The sequence below is a fragment of the Eretmochelys imbricata genome, chromosome 2, assembly GCF_965152235.1.
Source record: "Eretmochelys imbricata isolate rEreImb1 chromosome 2, rEreImb1.hap1, whole genome shotgun sequence".
Taxonomy (NCBI): domain Eukaryota; kingdom Metazoa; phylum Chordata; order Testudines; family Cheloniidae; genus Eretmochelys; species Eretmochelys imbricata.
In genome coordinates this window covers 250,931,695-250,953,070 of record NC_135573.1, presented here as the reverse complement: position 1 = coordinate 250,953,070, position 21,376 = coordinate 250,931,695, and the positions used below count along the sequence as shown (strand labels likewise).

General features: G+C 41.1%; 1 protein-coding gene across 4 annotated transcripts in view; it reads left to right on the top strand.

Annotated features, from left to right (window-relative positions):
- The window catches only part of RBM33 (RNA binding motif protein 33), a 149,565-nt gene that overhangs the window by 106,918 nt on the left and 21,271 nt on the right, over window positions 1-21,376 (top strand). For 3 of the 4 annotated variants that reach the window (XM_077808376.1, XM_077808379.1, XM_077808378.1), the window contains exons 16-17: window positions 6,525-6,737; window positions 11,546-11,734. In XM_077808376.1, the coding sequence (XP_077664502.1) occupies window positions 6,525-6,737; window positions 11,546-11,734 (402 nt within the window). The remainder of the gene's footprint in view (window positions 1-6,524; window positions 6,738-11,545; window positions 11,735-21,376) is intronic. The other variant, XM_077808377.1, reaches the window with a different exon arrangement.

Genomic DNA, 21,376 nt, shown 5'->3' with positions numbered 1-21,376 from the left:
ATAACCAATTGTTGTATCAGTTTAAAATCTATTTACACACAGAGACCAATATACTGTAGATATATGATAAAATATAGTGACTATCTTCTGTCATTGAAGGAGGATGACTTTAGTGATCTGACAGGTATTTTCTCTCTCAACTGCTGTGATCTATAAAGTGACTATTTTCTGGAAATACTGACTTTTAAAATGCATATAGAGTATTTCTTTTTTTCTCCCAAGGAAAATCAATTACAAAGGCCATTTGGGGCTCTGAGGTTTTCGGGGTAAGATTTAAAACTTCATCTTTTGCCACATGCTCTGTTTGAATTATCGTGTATGTTAAACAAATAGGCCCACAGAATGAGGTGAGCATATTAGAACCTCTTTTTGTTCTTGTTGCCTCTGTGTTTTGATGCATGTGATACTTAAAGTAAATAAACTTAGGTTGATTTGTGAAGTGCTTTTGCAGCATGCACATTCATTTACTGTTGGGTGATTTTTGAATTAGCTTTTTAAAGATTACATGGATAGACACAGCATTGTAGTAGTTAATAGAAACCTGTGCAGTGAGGTCTATGGGCTGCAAGATCAGTAACAGTGACAGTGAAGTATGGCCTTATCGAAAGGAGAATGCATAAGAGGCTGCCCTGGGACACTACACCACTGTCCTTCTGTGTATCCTGACAATGTTATCTGTCCTCTCAGTACGGAGTATCAAGTGTCTGTCATGAGTATAGAAATTAATTTAATGTCACCTGAAGACATGCAATTAATCTTTTAGAGGTTTTCATAATACCTTTACAGAAAGAGTTGCCAGTTTGGCGGATTTGGATTTTGGGGTTTAGCAGAAGATAAGGAAAATTAATTTTTCATCAGGGTTAATACAAGCTAGCAGGGCCACAAAGGCTGAGAAAAATGGCTGGGGAATTTGTCAAGTGTTGTCACTCTAGAATAATGCTGCTTAACGTCTGATAGGTGTAATCAAGAGTTGAGATTTCTATAGAGAGGGATTAATCAATTTGCTCACTACAGAATGCAAGTTGGTGATATCACTCCTTCATGGGGTTTAAGAATGAAAATAAGATTTGATCTGTCAAATTGCAAGAAGCGCTGACAGTATCAATGGGCATTTTTATCAATACATTTTTAAAGCATTTGTTATAAATAAATTTGTCCTGCTAATGTTGGTGGCAAACAAACTTCATCTGTATTGTAAAACTGTCTAAAATCCCTGATAGAGTACAATGCCTTAGCTTACTAAATTCAGGCACCCCTCTTTAAAAAAAACAACACAAACTCCCTTTATAGAACTCATATTTTTATATTCAATTGGATGACTTCTAAATTTCTGAAGATGCAAAGAATTGATTAAATAAGCAACTGAAATATCATATAGTGACCACTTTGAAATATGGTCACTATCTATATCTGACACATCTGTTTTAAAATCACTGTCATGCGTGACTGAAATGATTCCTGTTCATTGCACTGTTTTAGAATACTTTACAAATATGTTCTTTAGCATTAGAAGTTTGAAAAAATACTCATAATATAGACCAAATCCACTTGCTCGTTCCTTTTGAATTTTCATTTTTAAATTATATTCAGCATTTAGAACTATTGAGTTTATGTCAGGTGACTTTTAAGAGCAGATTTTATTTGGCAAATAACCAGTTTCACTTATGTTCCAAAGACTTGCAGGTGAACAGGTAGAACTCTTGCTACACGTAGCAGCTTTTGTCATGACTGCCGTTTAAACCCAGTTTTTCAGGGTTTTGACCAGAAATGTTCACGCCTGACTGTAAGTTAGCAATTGGGGAACAAGCCTTGGATAAAACTTGATAATTCAAATTGTGAAGGGGAAAAATGGTTTGTGCTTTAGAGTTTACGGGGCAGGCAGTATCTCAAGAAAATATTTTTTAATCATTGGTATTTAGACGAAGGATGAAATTCTCCCCTGGGCAGAAGCCGTTCACCACTTAAATCATCCGAATTAGGTCCTCAGTAGAGGTTTTAAGAGGAGTTGTAGTGTAGGATTTAAGTGGATTTGTGGTCCACTGCCATGTGTTCACTGTGTGAATAGTGGTAAATTTCACCTGAAGTGTCAAAACTTTGTGCATCAAATTGTCTATGATAGAGTAAATGAACGATCGACATCTCTTTGCAAGATCTGGTATTAAAATACATATCCCAAAAGTCAAGTGTTTTTCTGAACTTTTTAAAATCAAAATAGATTTTGAGCACAAAAGTTAAAATGATGGGTGGGCCTGCTAGCCCCTTTCTTTTACCCTGGGTGTTACAAGGTTTTAATAAATCAAAAATAGGCTGGTGAAAAGGGTTAAAAAAATGGAAAATTTGTAAGAAGTTGTCAAATTTTTATTTTTGTTTACAAGAAAAATCAGCAAGAATTAAGAAACTTAAGTTATACTAGGACACACTAGAGACACTACCATCTCAGCCTTACCCTTCTACAGGCTGTGGGCCTGATTCTTCAACAGCTCAACCACCTGCTCTGGCCCAGACATTACAGAATCTAGCATCAAGTAGGATTCAACACCACCACCATCTTCTACCTACCATGAACCAGAGAACCTTTCCCAATGTTAATATGCCGATTAGAAGCTCCACTTCTGTATGTATTGTTTGCCCTTGGGATCCCACCTTCATGTTTCCCCGGAAGGAGAATTGGGAGCCAGCACATGTATTATGTTTTACATTTTCCTTTGTAGGTGGTATGCAAAAATTTTTGAAGTTGATGCCATATCCCTATCAGGGATAAGTGATCTGCTAGTTATTTTTGTAGCATGAAGTCCAAATGTTCTGACTCTGAAGTATGTGTAGTTGATGTATTGACATTACTGGCTTAGTTTTTCAGACTTAGAACTTCTAGAAGCTGACATTGATTGTGTCCAGTGTAAGGAATTGGACTTAGAGCATGATGTGGATAATGATTCTAATATTTGAACTGTGAAATAAACATATTAATATGTACACTTTGTTCATTTTCACCTTGAGGTACCTTTTTTGGCTTGGCTAATGTCTCTTTGATCAGCTATGTCTGTAACAAACTGAAATGAATAGTACTAAGACGCATTCATTTTACAAGCCTTTCCTTGCTTACTCCTGGGCAAGTGCTGACCTGAGAGCAATATTTGCTCTTGAACTCCCCAAAGAAAGACACTGATACCATGTTAAGTTAAAATCTTGAATAGTTATGCAAAGAAAAAAGAAAGAACTTGTTGCTTGCTTGCAATGAACTGGGTGTGGCACTGTTGGCCCTGTAGCTTCCAAATAGTTTTAATGCACAAACAAGTCTCTTTCAGGAGCTGCTGCTGTAGATCCCCCTCATCACATGCATGGTACTCCTGCACTGTGAGTTCCAAGCCATCTAGAAAAGCAATAACTATTTGGCTGCATAAGGGACCTGTGGAAATCCTAAATGTTTAGAACAAGGCTATAAAAACAGATTTTGGATCCAGCTGCCCTTCTTTCTCCTTTGCCAGGGTCAGTTGTGGTATCACTTCTCTTCCTTTTGCTTTCACGTGTATTTGAGTTAGTGCACCTTCTTCATTTCTTTTTATAACTTTTCATTTTTCTCTAAATAGTTTTAAGCTTAGTAAAATTTTTAGATAATTCCCCATTGTTTGGTCTTTAGCGATTAGAATTCTGCAAGATTGTGAAGCCATGTTGCTGCATTAGGTTGACTCCATGCCATTAAAGGTTTTGTATTGCTTGGATTCATCTTTCAGTCTGGTCAGTTTCATTGTGTGATATGTGGGCCCAGTAGTTAAGTATTGGTCTTTCAAACAGGCCTAGTTGAAGAGGTGTATGTTGTCTGATTCTAAAATATCCATGATGCATCAGCATGCCAGATACTGCCTCTTGTATCCCTGGATTCCTCACTCTCTGGCGTAGTGTTTTCTATATATAGGGTTCATCTCGTGGACTTGTAAGAAAAGAGAGGATTGTTCAAGTCTTTCTCCCTCTTCTTTCCACCCCTTCCCTCCTCCCTCCCCCTCCCCCCCAGCAGGCGCTTAACCATCAGGTCAGGCTTTGTCAGTCCTGATTCTTGCATCTGAAGCCACCTTAGGATCCTAGTTCCTCACTCCTGCGTTGCTGCAGACATCATAATTTTCTAGCTGCCATAATGTTTAATTCAAAATCTTCAAGATATCCAAAATAGTTTGGTTTTTTTGCTTAAAAAAAATTTCACCTTTGATAATCTGAAGTATTTGCTTCAATTTTTTGCCCGTATCAGAGTGTATTTGTCAGGCATTTCAGCAAACGTACAAGAGGAGTTTGAAAAGAGAACCTGCCTCATCTTGAATGTTTCCTTCTGGTATAAAACCCGTAAGAAGAGTGAGCAAGTTGTCGGTTTCAGTTAATTATTTTCCTTTTAGAGTATCCCTTGAGATGAAATCCTCAATCATGATTTTATCAAAAAGTTACTGACTTTCAGACTATATAGATCTGTTGTTCTTCCCAAAACCTTGTATGTTGTCTGTCCTGATCAGTAAGAAGCTGGCACGTTAGGATGAAACTCTTCTGTTAATTCCCCAAGTTATTCATAGATTTTGGTGACAAGTCAAAAGGAGGAACAAAGGGAACTGTGAGAACAAATGCTTTCAAAATGGATTAGATTTTGTATTTATGCGCATTCTAATTTAAAGACTCAGTTCATTCTACTAAATTGGACAATTTAGGGCAATTAACATGATGGTTTTTTTTCACAGAAATTTGTGAAGCCAGTTTGTGTATGTGTATACATTTGTGCATCATGATATCCTGGTTGGTACTTCATTGCAGTGATTGTTTTGGGTGAGTTAGGCTGTTCTCCTTTAATCATCTGACTTCCTCCAGGGGTTGGGCACTAATCTCCCAGATTGGGAATCTACAAGGGTAATTCCGAACAGAGAGAGACTGTTTTCCAGTAACTGCTGTTCAAGTCTTAATACCTCTGCTCATCCACCCTCTCCACCCTCTTTCCCCTTTTCTTTGAGACCTTCTGTAGATTCTTCAAATTAGTGAAAGAAACTGAGTAGTTGATGCTGCGAGGCCCTTGGTTTTCTAGAATATTCTGATCCGTGGAGGGGTGCTTATGCAGCCATGACAGGCACTGAATTTCTCAGTGGTTCTGAGTTAACAGTTCTGTGGGAATGGGTATTCTAAGTGTGGGTCTGCAGAGGTAATATATACTCAAGCATAGTTACTGGTGAGTAGCCGTTTCTCTACTATTCTGTAACAAGAAAAGGAGTACTTGTGGCACCTTAGAGACTAACCAATTTATTTGAGCATAAGCTTTCGTGAGCTACAGCTCACTTCATCAGATGCATCCGATGAAGTGAGCTGTAGCTCACGAAAGCTTATGCTCAAATAAATTGGTTAGTCTCTAAGGTGCCACAAGTACTCCCTTTCTTTTTGCGAATACAGACTAACACGGCTGTTACTCTGTATTCTGTAACAGTAACAGATACTGAGTGTTTTGACGGGAGTCCCTTTAAGCTGTTAATGTGCTGCATAGCATTGCAAGCTAGATCCTCCATTTGAAACACTTTATAATTGTGAGGCTGCCTAGTTAGTGCCTTCTCATTTGCCATAGTAGACCAATTATGTTGCCTCTTGCTGAATGTAATCTTCAGAAAACTGTGTATGGTGACTGTAAACTTGGCCGTATTTGATCTGGGAAAGGTGGACACGTATCCATGTGAGAGAACTACCGGTTCCTTGGGTGGAAGTAGCTGAGCCGCTGCACACTTCTACTCTTTTCTTCAAGGCTCCTCTCTTCTACCCCTCCTCTCATCCCAAGCTTGAATTACAGAGACAGCTCATTTTGGGAAGGCTGTAGTACTTCCACATATGACTTCAGAGGTTGGGACAGGGACATGGTTTGTCACCTCTGTTTTTATTCTTTTTTTAAGGAGAAAAAATAAAAATACTTGGAGGAGAAAACTACTCTAATATTGGTCATTGTTAGAAGGAGGAGACTACTTAGAAGCTTATTTTAGCTATAAATAGGCAGCATAAAGATGCACTTAATAAAAATCACCAGCCTTTAGTCTTGCAAGGTTTGCTTGGTTTGAAAGATGCGTAAAGATTCAGACTGGTTCCTGCTTCGTTCAGGCTGTTTTGCCCTTCTCTAGTCTAGAATATACGTCTCTTAAAAAAATGTAGTTTAGCGGAACGTAAATATAACGTAATTCCTGAAAAGCTGGAATTGTGAAGAATGAATAGGTGGGTCCTTGTATAAATAATAGGACATTTTCACAGTCTACTGAAAGGAAACAATTAAAAGCACAGTGAATTTAATGTAGTATTTTGTACTTCTTTGCATTATGGATTTTTTAACTAAGTATAGTTCCTAGCTGAGATGTGTACCATACACCCTTCTCTTGCAGACGCTAGTTTGATTTTAATATGCAAGTCTGTGTTCTTCTAATCCTCTGCGCGCTAACAAAGTTCTTCTCCACAGCAAGTCTCAGAGGAAGTGAATGTTTGCATTGAGTAGATAGGTACTGAACAGCATGTTCTGGTTTTGATTTCAGCAGGAGGGGGAGAATGTTGGCTTTGTGCACCCAGAAGGCCAGCCCCAACGCCTCCAACAACCTCCAGAAATGAGACAGCAGCCAGTGCGGAAGGTCACGTTGACAAAGGGACCACTCCAGCAGCAGCAGCAGCAACAGCAGCAGCAGGCTCAGATACATTCAACAGTTCCACAAGGAGTCAAAAATATCCAGGGGATTTATCCAGCTAAAAAGGTGATTTTTAGATGTATTGTTGCTGCTAGGAGCTGTATTATCTGCTGAATGTGTTGCCATATTAATGTTAGCATTGTTTAAAAAATAACCAGAATCCTTACCAGCATTAAAGAAATTTAAACTGTAACTGCCCAGGTAAAATTATTAATGGAGGACTGGATGACTCAGGAAATTGAGAAGGGGATATAAAGCTTTTAACCTACAGGATACTTGTTTCAATCCAGCCCAGGTTGGTAATGCCTGAAAGTTGTTCCCGTCTCATTGTGGTTCTGTGGCCTGCGTAAATTCTGTTAGGTGATGACAGTCCAGTATTCCAGTGGAGGAATGTCCACTACTCGAAAATCATTATCACAGCTGACTGTCTAGCATGCTTTTTGGCATTATGAGTAGAGATGTCAAAGATTGAATGAATATGGAGACTGAACTACTCTCTCCTACCAGAAGTGGTCCCAAGTTATGCTACGTATTCTGTGTATATGTCTGGTAGAGAAAGGATTAGCACTGTCAGGGTGGTATTTTCCACTAGAATTATAGATATAAATTAAGTTTTTATAACTGTTTTCTCTATTAAAAATTATTAAGCATGTTATGTTGCTTACTGTCTGGGTAAAACTAAGTAGAGTAAACCTGTAAAAGTCCTACGTAAATCCTGGAACGCTAGTAAAGTATGAGATAGTGGCTGTAATTTTTCCAAAGTACCTCTGGCATCTTATTGCTTTCTGTTCATGTGTTACGTTATATTAGATGGTACTGATATACCGTATAACCCTTTGTCACAACATTCTCCCTTAAGTACAGAATAAGTATTTGGACCTCCTCTAATGTAAACATTTTGCAAATGGAGAATATTGGGACAAGGAACCTCTATGGGGAGGTCAGTAAAATAGTACTTTTGTGAGGTATAGATTCTTGGTGGACCCTGAAGCCTCCTTATTTTTCTTCCATGCTATGGCTTTTCTATTTTGGAGTCAAAGAAGTAACATCCCTCTAGTTCTGAATATTCTATAGTTGGTTCGGGTTTGTGTAAGTTTTAAGCAAAAAAAAAACAAAAAAAAGTCAGCTATTGGTACACTTTTGAAAGGAGCTCAGCACCTCTTGTATAACAATGGCACTATGGAGTAGGTCATTAAAATTGACCTCCAAAGCAAACACAGAAATTCAGTTCAGAACTCATTTGCTTAATTTCCCACTAACAAGGCTCTCAGAGGCACTCAGCACATAATTTAAAAACTATCAAAACTTATTTAATCCCTATTTGTGTGATCTCCTTGGTACTGTCATCTTCACTGAAGAGATCCCATAATTCAACGGTTCTCAACCTGAGTCGGGACCCCAAAGTGGGTCGCGATCCTGTTTTAATGGGGTCGCCAGGGCTGGCATTAGACTTGTTGGGGCCCGGGCCTGAAGCCAAAGTCTGAGCCCCACTGCCCAGGGCTGAAGCCAACGCCCAAGGGCTTCAGCCGTGGGCGATGGGGCTCAGGCTTCGGCTTCAGCTCTGAGCAGCTGGGCTCAGGATACAGCTCCCCACCCGGGGCTGAAGCCCTCAAGCTTCAGCTTTGGCCCCCACCCCACAATGGTGGGGCAGTGAGGCTCAGGTTTCGGTCCCTCTTCCTGAGGTCATGTATTAATTTTTATTGTCGGGGGGGGGTCACAGTGCAATGAAGTTTGAGAAACCCTGCCATAATACATGAGTCTATGATATCGCAGGTACCAGAAATTTCCTTGCAGTCTGTGGTATTTGTAAGATCACTGAGTGATGCATTCTGTTGTGAATCTGAAAGTGCCAAGAGAATTTTAGAGGGAATATATATTTAATTTTTTTAATTAGTTGAATAACGTCTGTGCTTGTCCCCTACCTTCTGGGGAATGATGGCATTCACCACATGAAACTAAGTTAAAGCAAAACAAATGTGTACTTGCCGTTCACCTAAGTGGAGCCAAACATTGCACTGCCTACTGTTCTGGAGTTTTCTGCCTTTGCTGCAGGTCATTTTCTGTTCTTTAGGGTGAATTATATTGAGTATCCTTGAGTTCCTGTAAATTTCAGAAGGAGCAGCACTTGGAAGACATTTCTCCTGAGAAAATAGGAGTTATTTCATAGAATCATAGAACTGGAAGGGACCTCGAGAGGTCATCTAGTCCAGTCCCCTGCACTCAAGGCAGGACTAAATAGTATCTAGACCAGTGGTTCTTACACACACCCCCTGGGGGTGCGAGATGCCCTTTCTGGGGGTGCGAGACATGCCAGATTTTTTTAGAAGGTAAATCATCGAAAACACAAATTAAGCACAGGCACATAAGTACAGCTACTTTGTTTCATCAAACCTATGTTTTAACGATTACTGTAGTATACAAACAAAAAATATATCTAGGTTTAAAGAACTGGCCTACTTCAACGATTTTTGATAAGGGATGCGAGAACATATTTTGAGAACCAAAGGGGTGCAGGCTGCAGTAAAGGTTAAGAACCACTGATCTAGAATATCCCTGACAGCTGTTTTTCCAACTTGTACTTAAAAATCCCCAGTGCTAGAGATTCCACAACCTCCCTAGGCAATTTATTCCAGTGTTTAACCACTCTGACAGTTAGGAAGTTTTTCCTAATGTCCAACCTAAACCGCCCTTGCTACAATTTAAACCCATTGCTTCTTGTCCTATCCAGAGGTTAAGAACAATTTTTCTCCCTCCTCCTTGTAACAACCTTTTATGTACTTGAAAACTGTTATCATGTCCCCTCTAAGTCTTTTCTTCTCCAGACTAAACAAACCCAATTTTTTCAATCTTCCCTCATAGCTCATGTTTTCTAGACCTTTAATCATTTTTGTTGCTCTTCTTTGGACTTTCTCCAATTTGTCCACATCTTTCCTGAAATGTGGCTCCCAGACTGGACCCAATACTCCAGTTGAGGCCTAATCAGCATGGAGTAAAACAGAAGAATTACTTCTTATGTCTTACAATACTCCTGCTAATACATTCCAGAATGATTGCTTTTTTTGAAACAGCTTTACACTGTTGACTCATAGTTAGCTTCCTCAAAAGCTTTTAGTCTTCAGATGTTAATTATATTTCGCAGAGACAACTGAAGAATCAAGCTCAAGAACTGGTGTAATGCTGCTAGACGGTACCTTCTCTGCTGTTTCATTTTGTCCTGCCAGCCAGGGTTAATATTAGGATATTTAATTTTTTTATAAGTATGTTTCTGACGGTGACTCAAGACCACATGCACTGTGTATCAAATTAGATATGAATTCTACAGCAAGAACCCCAGAATAATGCACCCTTCCCTGTTCCCGGTAGCTTTCACCCCTTCATCCGGTCCAGTGCAATCAGTAGTGTTTTTATTCCTTTGATATTCAGTTTTTGTGCTGTCCCCAATTTAAACAGTGATTGATAATATCTACCCCAATCTGACAATACCACCACTGGATCCCATCACAACATTCGCACTACATCCAACAATAATGCGAAAAACATTGTCTTGAAGTTTCTCCTAAAATAATCAGCATTCAAATAGTTAACATGTTTACATTTTAGGGAGGTTTCTCATTAATTTTCTACGTTATCTCCCCAGTGAGATGACCTGAACCAGTTCACATGTCTCATAGCTAATATTTCAAACTGTCTGCAAAATCAGGGAGATGTTAAGGCTTTGATTACATCTGGCTTACATTTTGAAAATTGTCTTTGCAATGATAAGAGTCTAGAGACCTATTTTTTATTTTATTCTGTTTATTATAATGGAAGCTTAGATTCTGAAACAGAATTCTGCAGCAAATATTAAGAAGACATCTATGCAGCTGCAAAAGTGCATTATGCATGATGTACTGCATTAAATCTTAGTCAATATTGCTATCAATACTATAAGATACCTATGAGAGCCAGCTTTCAGGGCCAGGGGCTCTCCAATAATGTGTTGGTTTTATAAATGTGTGAAAGCTAGTCTCCTCTTTTCTCTAAAAATTGCTTGCTGTTTTCATTATGGAGGTGACATTGATAAACCAGTTATTAGGGTTAAAAGCTTGATGGTGACTTTCCCTAAGAATCATAGGTTGTCTTCCCACCTCATTTGCTTCCAAAAAGCTGCTCAGGGCTAGCCTATGAGGCCAGTGAATTCTGGGTACCTGGAAACTCTTGTTTGGGAAGGGGAATTAATCAATTTGTGGCTGAGATTGGCACCAGCTTGAGTGACTCAAGCCCTACAAATCAGACTGGGGCTTTTCCTCAAGTTCTTTCCAGTTCCTGGCTATAGATTAGCCATACTGATCAGCCAGTGTGGACTCTCCTCAAAAAAAGAGGGACAGTTCAGGGTAATAGGTAGCATGGTCTATTGAGAAACATTCTGTAGCAATGGAGACCGGGGAGGGCCTGCATCCCATTCCCATATGTATATGTATATAGTGAATTTAGTTTGAGATCTGAGGAGGGAAGGGGGCAAAAAGTTGTTTGCTGACCCATCCCAAAATGTTAGACCTGATCACATGCATGTGTGCAATCATTGTGAAGAGGAATAGACTATATAGTCTTTGGAATTAAGGTGCTCAATTGCTTTGTAAACCCACCTCAAAATGGAAAGGCAGGCTTTGTACCTATTATAACTTCTTGTAATTTGGGGAGATATTTGGATAAGAAGCGGATAAATATGTTAACATATGACCTTTTAAATTAGCAAACAGTGACATGCTGCTTTTTATCGACATGTACTTTAATCAAGTCTTTAAATAAATTGCTAACTTCATATTATCTGTCAAAAATCTTAACAGAAGCACGAACTAAGGAAATCAAAATACTGTTACTTTTGTTGTTGGCAGGTTATTATGCATGGGAGAGGCAGAGGAGTAGGAGGCCAGATGGGCCGAGGACGCTTGATGCCAAACAAACAGAACCTGCGAGTGGTGGAGTGCAAACCTCAGCCCTGTGTTGTGTCAGTTGAAGGGCTTTCTTCATCAACTACTGATGTCCAACTGAAAAACCTGCTGATGTCAGTAGGACCCATTCAGGTAGGTCAGGCTTGGTTTATAATTTTTGTGCCAGAAGTCTTTCATTCTAGGAAGCTCAATTAATTCTCTGACACTAAATACGGTATTTTCATTGGCAATTACTTATATTTGAAGGCACCTTTTCCCACTCTTTGAATAAAATGCCACAAACATAAGCATATAATGAAGTGTTGTCATCATGTCCAAGAAAGCATGTTTAGTTATTCATTATCCTTGTTTTTTATTGTTGGTTTACACATTCACAACATTCAATAACTATTGTTAGTATAAATTAGTGAGGCTTTTCTGTGACATTTAGCTCTGATTCTTTAGAATCACTAATTAAAAAGATACTGTCAAGTGATTTTTTTTAAACTGGATGATTTTTAAACCATCAATTTTCAGTAGTATATTCTGATATCATAGCCAGACTTTAAAAAAATCTTTTTTTGAAGGATTTATTGAGATTTTTTACTGTATGTTATTTAGACGTCCTTTTCAGAAGCGGTTTGTGAACAAGCCCAAGAACCATACCAAATATGACCTAGCCTAACTCTTGTGCCTATTTCTGTGCATGCACTGACTGATAGTGCATGCGACTTACCAGCTAAATAGTGACGATGACTTTAAACGAAAGGGGAGATTTTCAAAATGCCTAATGAATTTAAAAGCAGAAGTCCAATTGACGTTCACTGAGGAATAACTTTGAAAATATCCACCAAAGTGCTGTGAAATACACAAAGCAAACAAACAAAAAAAAGATTCTTTCCCCCTTCTAATCTTTCAGTTTAGTAATTTCATGTGTTCCTTTTAACTCTAGGAACAGAATTTTCAGACAGAAATACAGTTGTCGTATTGATGCTATTTCTTGGCTTTGAAACCTTTTGAGTTAGGTTATACTATATCGTTGTGTATCCTGGAAAACAGATGTCATAAGGAGGTATGCCTCCATCTCCGTTTCCTTCTTTATTAAATGGGACCCTACTGATTTACCTATGTAGTTCTGAGAGTCTTAACTTCCGTTTGTAAAAAGCTTTGATAAATGCTATTGTATATGATTTATTGTACTGTTTAAAGAAAACATTGTTAGATTTTTCTATATTTGCATACTCAAAACATTCACACATACTACTTTCTCTTCAACCCCTACAGTACTTTGTACAGAAATTATTTTCTAGAGTTTTTTTTAAGCCATTCGTTGTGCCTAAAATCCTGCACAACAAGGAAGTAAAAGCAAGGTGTCATTTGCACGGTGAAATTGATCTGCTTCATTCATTTACTAAATGTAGGTGTGAGTCCAGCAATTTGTGTTCTAGGGTGTGATGAAAAATCAGAAAAATTTGTGCTGCATTATCTGATTCTTTGTGCAAGCAGAGTTTTCCTGTAAAGGATCAGTTTTGAAGCACATTTACTCAGTTTTTACTTGCTAACTCCTGTTTGAGAATATTAGTAGGAAATTAGCACAAACCTTGCTGTGGGAGTATTCAAGGTAAAGAAAACTTACTGTGAACGTTCTGGAAAACTTGTTCACTGCTTCCTATTTCATATCAAATACCACAATTGCTTGATTCCTAATGCAGTGTCACAGTACAGTCTTGCCAAGAAGGGCTCATCTATGGTATGGAATTTCTTACCATTTTTCAGAGACTCAGATGATGTGGTACAAGTTTGTTTGCCCAGGCAAATCAAGAGCTTGCACCATTGGTAGAATGGATGCAGCTGCACCATTGCTGAAAAAAGAATATTTTTTAGTATAGATACACCTTCTAGTAAAGATTGAGCACTGCTCTTACATCTGGAATCTAAAGGTTATAGTAGTTAATAAGAAACAGCTAGGTTAGCAATTAGTAGCAAAAGCACCCCTACATTTGAGTTTACACCAGGAGTCCCCAAAATGGTGCCTGCTGGGGCATTTTTGTGCGCCCGCAGGACACCCCGCCACCGAAATGCCGCTGAGAAGCGTTGCCGTTTCTCGGCGGCATTTCAGCGGCAACGCTTATTGCCGCTGCCGCTTCTCATCATCAGCATTTCGGTGGCGGGGTGTCTGCGCCCGCCACAGTCTTCTGGAAATAGCAATATGCTATTCCCACAAGAAAGCTTGGGGACCACTGGTTTACGCCATTGCTGGGAAAAAGAGATCAGAAATTTCTGGGTGTAGATATGGCTGAGAGTGGTTAAAGGGCAGGGGGAAGGGAATGGGAGGGTTGAAAGGATGGGTATTGTACAGAAGCCTGTTGTACAGAACACCTGGTGCTTTTCCTCTTCAAAGTGCTGTTGTGATATTAACTAATCCCCACAACAACCAAGTGAAGTAAACAAGCAAGTATCATCTCTGTTTACTGATGGGGAAACTGAGGCCGGTAAGTTCCTAGGCTGCAAAGAAGGTTTGTGAGAGAGCTGGAATTGAAAAATGTGAGAGTTTAAATTGACCTTTTTCATAGTAATGACCCATGTTCATAGGTATGCTCCCTTGATTTTGAAAGTGAGGCTAGAAACCCCAGAGAGAATGAGTCTTTGCTAAGTTTTCTTGTGATCTTGACTTAATATTTTTATTAGCATCATTTTTATTAGCATCTGTGCTCACCGCTGTGCAAGACAGAGTTCTTGCACAGAGGAGTTTGGAATTTAAATAACATAGAAGGCGGGATGAGCTTGGGAGCACCAGAAGAGGGGATGTGTGTTTAAATATTTTCTCTTCTGTTTCCTTGCTTTCTTACTCCTACTCTCCCTTCCTTAAAAATGTGAACGAAAAGGCATTTGATGCATGTTAATGGCTGTGGGTAACACAGACTTGGGCCATTAGGAGGGATCTGAATGAACACAGGAAGGGGGCTCATCACACAGAGATTGGAGGTTTAAAAGACCTGAAGGACAGTGATGCTGGAGAGGAGCAACAGGAAGGTGATGCAGTACAAAACAAGGTCCTGGTGGATCAGGATTGTGCAAAGCTCTGAAGGCCAAGCTGAGAGGTTTAAACCTGATACGTTGTGCAAGAGAGATTCAGACAGGGGACTGACATGATCTGAATTAGCAGGTGTGTTTTGGACAGACTTTGGGAAGGTGGTCTGGGTTTCAGGTAGGAGGACGTTCCCATAGTCCAGGCAGGGGATGGCCAGGTCATGGACAAGTATTTTAGCTGTCAGAGATAGCAAATATCCGATTATTATTTTTTTTTAACATTGTGGAGGCTTGGTAACCGCATGGGTGTGTCAAAGGGGAAAGTGGTGCCAGGGTAACCCAGAGGGGTGAGATCCATAGTGACAGGGAGGCTGGAGTTGTCCTCAGCAACAGAGAAAGGTGGAAGTGGAGAGGATTTGGGGTAGAAAAGAAACTCAGCTCATTTTGGCTATGCCAAGATTTTACTGGCAACAGACTGTACCAGACAATAGGCCAGAAAAACATTTGGCTACATGGGAGACTGGTCAAGTGTGGTAAGCTAGATTTGTGAGCCCTCATCATAGGGATGATAGTTGGAACCATGTGAACAGATGAGATCACCCAGGGATAAAGTGAAGAGGAAGAAGAGCAGGAACCAAAGACACAGCCCTGAGGGACTCCAATAGAAAGAGGGGAAAAGGAGAAGAAACTCCTAAAAGAACTGTTAGGTAGGAAGCAGACCAAGAGGGAGGGAGGGTGAAGAAGGTCAAGAGAGCACAGGTGGTGAAGAGAAGAAAATCACCTGTACTGAAGGCTGCAGGAAAATCAGGGGTGAGATTAATGGAGTACTGGTCCCACAGCTCAGGCAAGAAAAGGTTGTTAGAAACCTTGGTAAGGGTGTTTTCAGTGTAGTGAAGAGGGCTGAAGCTGGAGGACATACAGGGGAGACTGAGGGGAAGGAAAAGTCAAGGCAGAGGCTGTAACAACAACCTATTTAGATTGCTTAGTTGTGGAGAATAGAGAGGATAGTTAGGGTTTAGGTATTTCTGAAGGCAGTGGGATATGCAAAAGCTTTGACATAGACTTGCCTGTCTCAAAGTAGACACTTTCCCTAGTAAGTGAGGGACTTTTACCCATCAGTTTCTATAGAGCCTGTGGTGTAAGTTTGTTGGGGGAAAAAATAAAATCTTTGGCCCTTATAGGGGGGCAACAAAACCTACCAAATATATGTCAGATGTAAGCCAGTGTTACCTTCCTCTGTCAGCAGGCAGCCCTGATAAGGGCTGTGGACTGCCTGAAGTCCAGGTTCTTTGCCCTAGAGCAGGGGTGGGCAAACTACAACCCAGGGGCCGCATCCAGCCCTTCAGACATTTTAATCCAGCCCGAGAGCAGGATCCAGGGCTTGCCCCGCTCCACGCGGCTCCTGGAAGCAGCATCATGTCCCCTCTCTGACTGCTACACACAGGGGTAGCCAAGGGGCTCCACACATTGCCCCCACCGCAATCACTGCCCCCACAGCTCCCATTGGCCAGGAACCTTGGCCAATGGGAGCTGCAGACGGGGCAGCATGCAGAGCTGCCTGGCCGCACCTCCGTATAAGCGCTGGAGGGGGGACATGACACTGCTTCTGGGAGCTGCTTGAGGTAAGAGTCGCCCGGAGCCTGATACCCTCCCACACCCTAACCCCCTACCACAGCCCTGATCTCCCTCCTGCCCTCCGTACCCCTTGGTCCCAGCCCAGAGCTCTCTTCTGCACCCCAAACCCTCATCCTCATCCCCACCCCAGAGCCCGCTCCCCTAGCCTGGAACCCCTTCCCACACAGTGAACTCCTCTTTTCTGCACCCACCACAGAGCCTGGACCCCCTACCGCTCTCCAACCCCCGATTTCGTGAGCATTCATGGCCCACCATACAATTTCCATACCCAGATGTGGCCCTCGGGCCAAAAAGTTTGCCCACCCCTGTCCTAGAGCAGAACTTGAACAGTCTTCCATTGACTCTACAGGAGCAGAGCCGCTCCATGACCACTAGTCCATCCTCAGTTCAGTGCTGGAATAGTCTCATGCTACTTGCACTTCCCACTACGTGTGGGAATTGACTCATGTATCCACATAAGAGTTGATCCACCTCCCCTCATTCTCAGCTGCGTTATTGCCCTGCAGCTGGGCTCCTGGCTTCACAGGGGCGCCCATGCCTTGCCTAAACTCCCAAAATCTTGCCTAACCCCCATATGACAAAACTACACTGGATTCACTACAGGAAAACCCTCTGCATCTATGGAAGGAGGGGGCCGGATTTGCCACTGAGAGAGGTATGCAGTTAGAACACTGGTGGCAAATAGAATCAGTCTGGCTGGTACCTACTGGATAATTTGTTGCAGTCAGAATACTGTAGTGTGCTTTTACATTCAAGCAAAATATTGTCAGATTTGGTTGTTCTCAGACTTCGGAGGAAGCAGAGCAAGTCCACTGCCTTATCTCAGAGACCTGCTAGGTGTAAAAGGTTTGACTTTCTTTTCCCTGGGACTGCACATGAATTTTAGTATCAGGATACACCAACAGGCAGCTGGAAAATGAAATTGAAAAATGAATCCAGTTTCTGCTCCCTCTCAACATTGCTATCTTAGATTTTACATCAGGATGGTGATACTGTGAATAAGGGCAATAGGTCAGATCTGATAAGCTGGGAACAGTTGAACTCTGAGGTAGGAGGAGGTCAGGAAGGTGTATGCAGTTAGTGGAAAGGGAGATGCACCATCATTTTTCATCCAGACCTGGGAAGCGAGGGGAATTGTTTTCTTCCTTCACATGAATGTTTGAAATGCTTCCTCCATCCTGTCTCATCACTGGACTCGTCACTTTCCCTGTTCTTCTATAAAGCTGCTCTGTTCTTGGTCAGGGGTTTTCCACCTGTTCTATGATTCCAAGGATACTGAAAAATGTAATAAAATGCTTTGGGCTCCAGCATAATTATTGAATCAAATGCCCTGTTTTAAAAACAAAAACAATCATAATTAAAATACAAAAACATGCTTTCGTTTTGAATATTGTCCATTGTCATCTTCATAAACGCCGTCAAGAGTGGAAAGAATCAATAAATCAGCTATTTGGCTGTTTTTAAATAACATGACATTAAACTAGGTCATAATCTGAGTGAGGGACTACAAGATGTGCATTGTTTTATATAATCACACTTTTTAAGTGTTTGAAGGTACAAAAGGCTCTCAAGAACTATGGTGTGTTTAAAGTACAGCCTCCGAGGCCTGGTGCCAAAGTATGTAATGACATTCAACACTGTTATCTCTATGTAGTATTGCTTACTGAAGTAGACTGTTAACATGTTGAATTTAAGCAGACGTCTGAATTGGATTTATTTTTGGATTGCCAAGAGCATGAGTGGGTCCCATTTTTCCAGTGCTACCCTCAAGGTTCCATGTACTGCTACCATAACCTCTCTAAGGAGGCTTGATTGCTGCTAGTCATTGTTACTCTTTTGTATCTGTTAGGACTGTATGGGAGACAGGGAATCGCGTGAGAGTAAGCAAGTTGTTCCAGTTGCCAAATAACTTGAGTAATGATTGGCCATTTTAGGCAGCAATTCTGTAATCTCCTTTAATCAAATATTTCCTTGCACCAAGTGTTTCCCAAAATAGACCATTAGTGTAGACTCCTAGCACTGCTTAGGATTAGAAAAAAGAAAAGGAGGACTTGTGGCACCTTAGAGACTAACCAATTTATTTGAGCATGAGCTTTCGTGAGCTACAGCTTTTTGCGAATACAGACTAACACGGCTGTTACTCTGAAACCTAGGATTAGAAAGTCTTTCTCCTGCCATAAAAATAGCTTTTCATGATTGTATGTAAATACAGCTCAGGCTGGTGTAACTCTAGCCATACTCTGGATAAGTTTAATAATTGTATCCTGATCTCTCTCTTACTATTCCTTTTCCAGTTTTAGAAGGGGAAATGATTGTGCTTTGTTAATGCATCCCACTTAGCTTTCTTAGAGTGATGGCACTACCTAGTGCTCAGTCACAGTAATGGCAAGTTTCTCAGTAATTTTATTCAAAAGTGCTGATTCTATTTTCTGAGCTGAGGCTTATAAGTGAAAATGACACACGGAGTAATAGATGAATAATCCCAGCCCATGGGGTTCTTCTAGTATCAACAAGGTTCATTTTAGCATGTGACATTGCATACAAGTCTGGTGACCCATTTGTTCCTCCTGGCTGTGACAGCCTTGTATGCTGTCACAACTGAGAATCTTTACTGTCTCCATTAGCTCTCTCTGGGAGCAGAGATGGTCACCCCTGCCATTGCCTCCCCAGCCTCTTCCCTGGAGCTGGAGGAGAAGGCTGATCCACCAGGGACATCCTCTGGGTTCTGAAGTTTTGAACCAAGCTTTCCTGAGTCAGGAATTCCCTGTGTGTGTCTGAGAGGGAGACACTACTTCAGTGGCTCTCAAACTTTTTTACTGGTGACCCCTTTCACATAGCAAGTCTCCCCTTATAAATTAAAAACACTTTTTTGTATATTTAACACCATTATAAATGCTGGAGGCAAAGTGGGGTTTGGGATGGAGGCTGACAGCTCGCGACCCCCCCTGTAATACCTCGGGACCCCCTGTCTGAGCACCCCTGCACTAGTTGGTTACTGGGAGCCATGCTCTTTTTCCATCCCAACTTTTTTTTTAAGCAGTTGCAGTTTTGCTTCTAGAGTCTGTTGCTAGCGATAGACTGGAAATCCTATGTAGTACACAGAGATATTGAAGCAGTGAGAGTGTCGAGTGGGTAGCAGGAAAGGAAAGAGAGCGGCAAAGAGAAAGGAAAGAGGTCAGACACAATAGGAGAAGAAAAGGCAAATATATCTTGGACTCTGAAACATATCCTGGACCAGAATTTGTGCCGCTTGTCATTCTCAGACATGAAGTGCAGGTGTCAGGAAGTGGTGGAACAATAAAAGGAGGCTGAATGATGTGACCTAAGCTGAGGGAGAAACAAAAATAGAATCTGATCCTTTTAAAATGTTCCTGCTGTGCCATTGCTTCACTTATTGGAGAACAGGTTAAATCAACACCAGTGTGGAAGCTCATGCTTTATTCTCGTGTGGACCACTTCCTGCAAGCTTTTATCTCTTGGGCTGCCCCTTCTCCTAATCTGCCCCATTCACAAATCCACACCAACTCAACAAGATCTTCAGTCACTGGTGAACTGGTACATGTACAGTTAATATTAAAATCCATTTACTTTTTACCAGAATTTCTCCTTTTCACTTCACTTTCACGGTCTCCCATCAGTGAATTAGCTGAACACCACCTATCTGTGCTTCCGTCTCCTTCACTATCTGACTAGTCTCCTGTTCCCACTCTCCACTGTCTCTTCTCTTCTCCCTCCTTGTTCAAGTACCTCATATAGGAAGCTCTGGTCTGACTAGTGACTCTTAGCTGTCTCCCCATAGACAGATCTTTTGCATCCAGTCACCAGGCTTCCCCGTTCTGGTTGCAATAGCTCCAAGTGGGGACTGCTAGTTTTGCAGCTCCCTCTTTATTAGCTGCCTTTTACAGGTGCCTTGGATCTCCTTTGAGCCTGGACACTTGTAAATGTAATTTTAAGGCAGGAGAAGCCAGTGTAACCAGCAATCACTCTGTAGACCAATAGTGCAACAATGGCCACTGTTAGAGAAATGTTGACGTGGAGAATAGTCCCTTTAAAATGCCAGGGATCAGATTGGATGGCCCATGTTGTCTTTTCCAGCCCTACTGTTTGAGTTGACAGTAAACATGAGCATTCCTTAGGCCCTGGCTGTATTTCTTGGTGATTTTCTTGGAAAATGATATTTTCTCTACAATTTGCTCACTAAAATAATACATTGTAAAATAAAGGTGATGATAAATGAGCTATGTATACTAAAAGCACCAGTGATTTTAAAGTACTGGTTATTTGTACTTTTCTTTTGCACGAGAATTCTGTACACCCAGCTCTGCCCATCAGTACACTAGGTATGTTTAGTCTGCTAACAAAAAAACACCACCACCCACCTGTGGCAGCAAGTCTGAGAGCCTGGATTATCTGACTCAGGCTCATGCTAGGGGGCTAAAAATATCAGTGTACATGTTTGGACTTGGGCTGGAGCCTGGGCTCTTTGACCCAACTCCTACAATGCTATTTTTAGCCCTGTAGTGTGAGCCCCTTGAGTCCAAGTCCGTTGATCCAGGCTCGGAGACTCATTGCCATGGGTCTTTCTTTGCAGTGTAGACATAACCAAGGAAGCAAAAGAATGGACAGTCAAGATTGGTATTAACCTCTGTCCTATAGCCACCTAAGTCCCTTTGCTTCTTCTGCATAGCAAACACGGAGTCCGTGCCTGAGCTTTTTGTTTGGTTCTTAGCTACGAAATGGAAAAGTATGAGAGGAAAAGAAGTAAAAATGGGAAGGTTTGTGGGAGCAGAGGCTGGAAGGGAAAGATGGGTGGAAGAGTATCATTCTTTGGTGCCAGCTAGCCACTGAGCTGCTTTCAGGACAGGGCAGTCATGCTGCCTCCACCCAGTCATACTCTAGTACAAGGGGCTCACTAAATTATTTTTGTTAACCTGTGAGCGCTTCTGCAGATCTCGCATAGTATGCTGGCAATCTCATCTGCACAGGACTTCCAGCTTCTATTCACCCTCTAGCCACTTTCGTTCCTGGAGAGGTTACAGACAGAAGACTTCTGCTGGATTTTCTACAGTGGTAAAACACCTTCTGAAATGTATGGCCTCTCTTCCTTGGGATTAATGGAACTGTGTTTGT